Source organism: Sinohyriopsis cumingii, chromosome 8, assembly GCF_028554795.1.
Source record: "Sinohyriopsis cumingii isolate HCF-2022 chromosome 8, ASM2855479v2, whole genome shotgun sequence".
NCBI classification, from domain to species: domain Eukaryota; kingdom Metazoa; phylum Mollusca; class Bivalvia; order Unionida; family Unionidae; genus Sinohyriopsis; species Sinohyriopsis cumingii.
The window spans coordinates 65,225,515-65,229,524 of NC_142968.1; the positions used below are offsets into that span (position 1 = coordinate 65,225,515).

The window sequence follows — 4,010 nt, forward strand, 5'->3', positions numbered from 1 at the left end:
GAAGTAGCCCAGAGGGACGGCATGAATGCAGTTTAATCGCAAATGTTTGAGGAAAATTATGTACACTAAAATTATGTACACTAATCTAGCCTTGACCTCTTAATTGTGAAGCATTAGAAATGTATGCCCTCACTTCACCCCAACCCATTCAGGGCAAGCCAGTGATTAAGTTCAAAGAGTAATGTCGTAAAAATTGTATGTTTATATGATGTCCATGACCTTTAATGTTTATACCATTAAGGATATGAAACTGGCCTTTTTACATGCAGTTTACCTTGAGATAAAAATGTTGACGGAATATAGAGTTATCATTTCTGAAAAAATTGGACAAGCCCTACGACGACCTTGACCTTATTAAAACCAGGTCACGAAGGATCTGTCCACCTGCGATGAGGGTAACCCGCGCTTTTGTGATGAATTGAACGAGAAACTTGAAATATTGCGTAGACAATATGATTTCATATACTGACGGCCCCCACCCCCCACAAAATGAAAGCATAACCATCAATTTCAATATACCCATAAATCCAGGAAATATAGAAGTAACAAATATCGGAGCAGTCTAAATGTACATGAAAATACGAATTCACAAGGCCAACAAAACATTTTAGTTTCAGATTTTAGTAGCATGATGCGAACGTGAAATACACGTGCGTAGTATGAAAGTAACTGTTACATAATTAGAGTCCAAATTAGACAAAATGGATGCCACGATTATTTTATACTACCGTTTCTTTTTCACGAAATCTGTGTGATTGAATGGTCAAAGAATTAAAGTGATTGGAGTCTCTCCCATGTAATTACTTCCACCATGCATTTTCGCCATGTTTGTTTCCCAGTCACAGGCATTGTCTTTTGAAAGTATTGCAATGTCCTCATCTTGCAGTAACGACACAGATATTTCTGTATCCTTGTTTCTTATGTGTTTACTCGCATACTTCAATATCATCTTGTCATCCCCATGGCTTCGAAAGTCTATTTCTCTCACGTCCTGCCGTTTTAATCTTTTATGTGAAACACGATTCAAGGATTGTCCTCTCGAATTTAGTTTCTCTAACTTTCCAATGTTATTCTCGTAATTGTCAACACTATTGAGAAACATAAAAGAGGTGTAAGAATTTATTTTTTCAGAACTGTCGTTTAAAATCTTATCATTTAATTCTCGTTGTATGGTTTTCAACCGGATCGAACTTGTGTGTTTTAAGTTTAACCTTGATTGTCTCGTTTGCTCTGCCTCAACGGAAAAAACTGTATCCTTTCCTTGATCGCAGTCAGATATCTCCATGACGGGTACCCGTGAGATGGACACTGGTAGTGGATATTTCCTGTTTGTACTAAGGGTTTTAGACTCCTTGGCATCCTCCTCCCGGCATGTCTCTTGCATTTTTGTGTCATAAAGAATACCGATTTTGGTGAAACTTAACTTTAACGTAGCTGTGCTCTGGTCCCACTTTTCTTCACTATTTCTTCCAAAAGCAAGCAGAGTGGACAAGTTCACCTTTGTTTCTGTATGTCTTCGGCTCTCTGACTGGATTGTTGCTTTTGTTGCACGTTCGGTATCCTCGGTAGCCACTGAATGGTCTGTTGACGTATTATCAAAGCCTTCTCTTTCAAATGTAAGTGATTCATAATAGTTAGACACAGATTGGGAATCGAGAATGCTGTCATAGGATAATATCATGGGTTTCGATTTGCTGGATTCGTTCTGTTCTCTTTCATCATTACTGACATCATTTTGTGGAACAGACATGTAGAACTCAATCTCAACGTCAGAATCCAGGTCAAGAAAATCGTTGCTTTCTTCCGAACTGTAGTCGTTTTTAATAACTCCAAAAGCCAGATCTAATGAATGTGGAAGAGTTATCTCTCTTCCTTTCAAGAAGTTTTGCGGTGCTATTGCGTGATCTGTGCTCTGTGTGTCAGAATTTGATAAAATGCTTTGACCTCTTGTGCTTCGAAACTCTGAAATCTGACCTCGTGTACTAGGGCGAGGTGATTGCAAAGAAAAGGATCCACCTCTCGGACAAGAGGGGTTCCCCCTCGGAAGCTCTCGTTGTCTCCGAAGTGTGAAATTTCCAAGTTCAGCGTCAGATGCTTGGAAGCAGCCCCCAGATCGACCTTTTTCTCTAAGATGAATGTAAAGGTCACCACCGCAGCAAGGCAGACCGCATGTGTGACCCGGCGGATCATGCGCATACGGTACAATATCCGACCTTCTTTGACCTTGTTTTCGGAGCATATGGCGTGTTCTCTGTTTTGCGAACCAGCTCTGTAAAATTAATCGAAAATATATTTTACTTACATATTTTAATGTGTTTACTAATACATTCGTACATACTTTGTCTTTAAGTAATCTATATGATTCTATGACATCTCGCTGGTGTGTGTGTGTGTGTGGGGGGGGTATTTTTAATTAATAAGTCAAAGCTATCTATAATGACAAATATTGAAAACTGTTCCAACTTTGATTCGAAATTAGGTAATATGAGGGTGTACAAAACTTTAAATTTAACGGTGCAATTAATAAAACATTTGAACAAATGTAATTTTTATATTATTTTGCAAAAGTCTTGAACTTAAATGATTTTTTTCATAGTAAATAACACGCTATGGAAAGTTTTATTTCAGTAAACGACCTATTTAACAAAAATGCAAAATACTGTCAAGCGAGAAAAAGAACTTGCGACATTAAAGACATGCCGCAAACGAAACGTTTTATCTGTATAAATTTAAAAAAAAAACACACTGTTAATATACCACAACGGATAATAAAAGCTTTGGTTTTGCATGTTTAACTATATAATAAGATTGTTTGTGACTAGAGCTTGAGAAATAAATACGGAATCTATGTTGATGTTACTAATGATAATACTTTCTTATTAGATTGAACATGAACGTGCCCCTTGACCAATAGTAATAATAATAATAATAATAATAATAATAATAATAATAAAATTAATAAAAAATAATAATGTCAATAATAATAATAATAATAATAATAATAATAATAATATCAATAATAATAATAATAATGATATCTTATTCAGTCATTTATGTATTACAAAATACAAGTAAATATAATATGGTGTAAAGAAGTTAAATATGGTGTTCATCATGAGTATACGTACATAATTTCTTATAATTGATGTATAATATTATAAAGCTGTTACTACCTCTAAGTATAGAATTCACCATTCATTTGAGTTCTCAAAGACTGTAAATGACATAAAGACGAATTGATCCAGTAAAACAAACAAAAAAAAAGATTTGTTATAATTAATAATTTACTAGGACTCAAGAGGGATACAAATTTGTCTACAGACGGATAGAGATGATAAACTTCATTAAAATAATTCTTTCTTAAATGGTCATAAGCTGGACGAGCACAAACAAACTGGAATTCATCTTCTACCAAAAAACATTAATTTTCTGGCACAATTTGCAATACCCATTATTTCGCTCAATCCTGATGTCCCTACCGGTCTCCATTTTCAGCGTATGCGCAGAGCACGTACATTCAGCAAGTAACTTCCTAAGAAAATAATCCGCATGAGAGGTGTCTTTCCGGTTCTAATTTTATACATGTTATAATACATACATACATACATACATACATTCGAGTTGTTAATATCACTTTGTCAGTTTTGGAATGTCAAATCATTCATTCTTTACAATAATAGTGTGAAAAATTGTTTTTCGTCTCCAAAATCTTGATAAAGCCAGACATACCCAAAACCGAAGCGAATTAACGTCTTTAACTTCGGAAGCCCAAGTGAAACGGTTAGTTTCATCGAACCTTTTCAACAACAAATGACATAGGTTTGGGTGGGTAGCAACGTGAAGGTGGGGCTTTGAGTGGCCGAGTGGTCTAACGCGCTCTCCGTTACGGATCACTGCCATCTCACCTCTGTCTGCGAGGGTTCGAGTCTCGGATTCAGCCAATGTGGGTATGTGAGAAAGCTTGCCAGTCACTTGTAGGTCGATGGTTCTTTCCGGGGTCTTCTCGGGTT

The 4,010-nt window shown here is 36.1% G+C and overlaps 1 protein-coding gene across 1 annotated transcript; it reads right to left on the minus strand.

The window, feature by feature from the left end:
• Nucleotides 1-618: 618 nt before the first annotated feature.
• Nucleotides 619-2,430, minus strand: LOC149793703 (uncharacterized). The gene has a single exon (XM_089966456.1). The coding sequence runs from the start codon at nt 2,237-2,239 to the stop codon at nt 764-766; it is 1,476 nt and encodes a 491-aa protein (XP_089822582.1). The 5' UTR covers nt 2,240-2,430; the 3' UTR covers nt 619-763.
• Nucleotides 2,431-4,010: the final 1,580 nt, after the last annotated feature.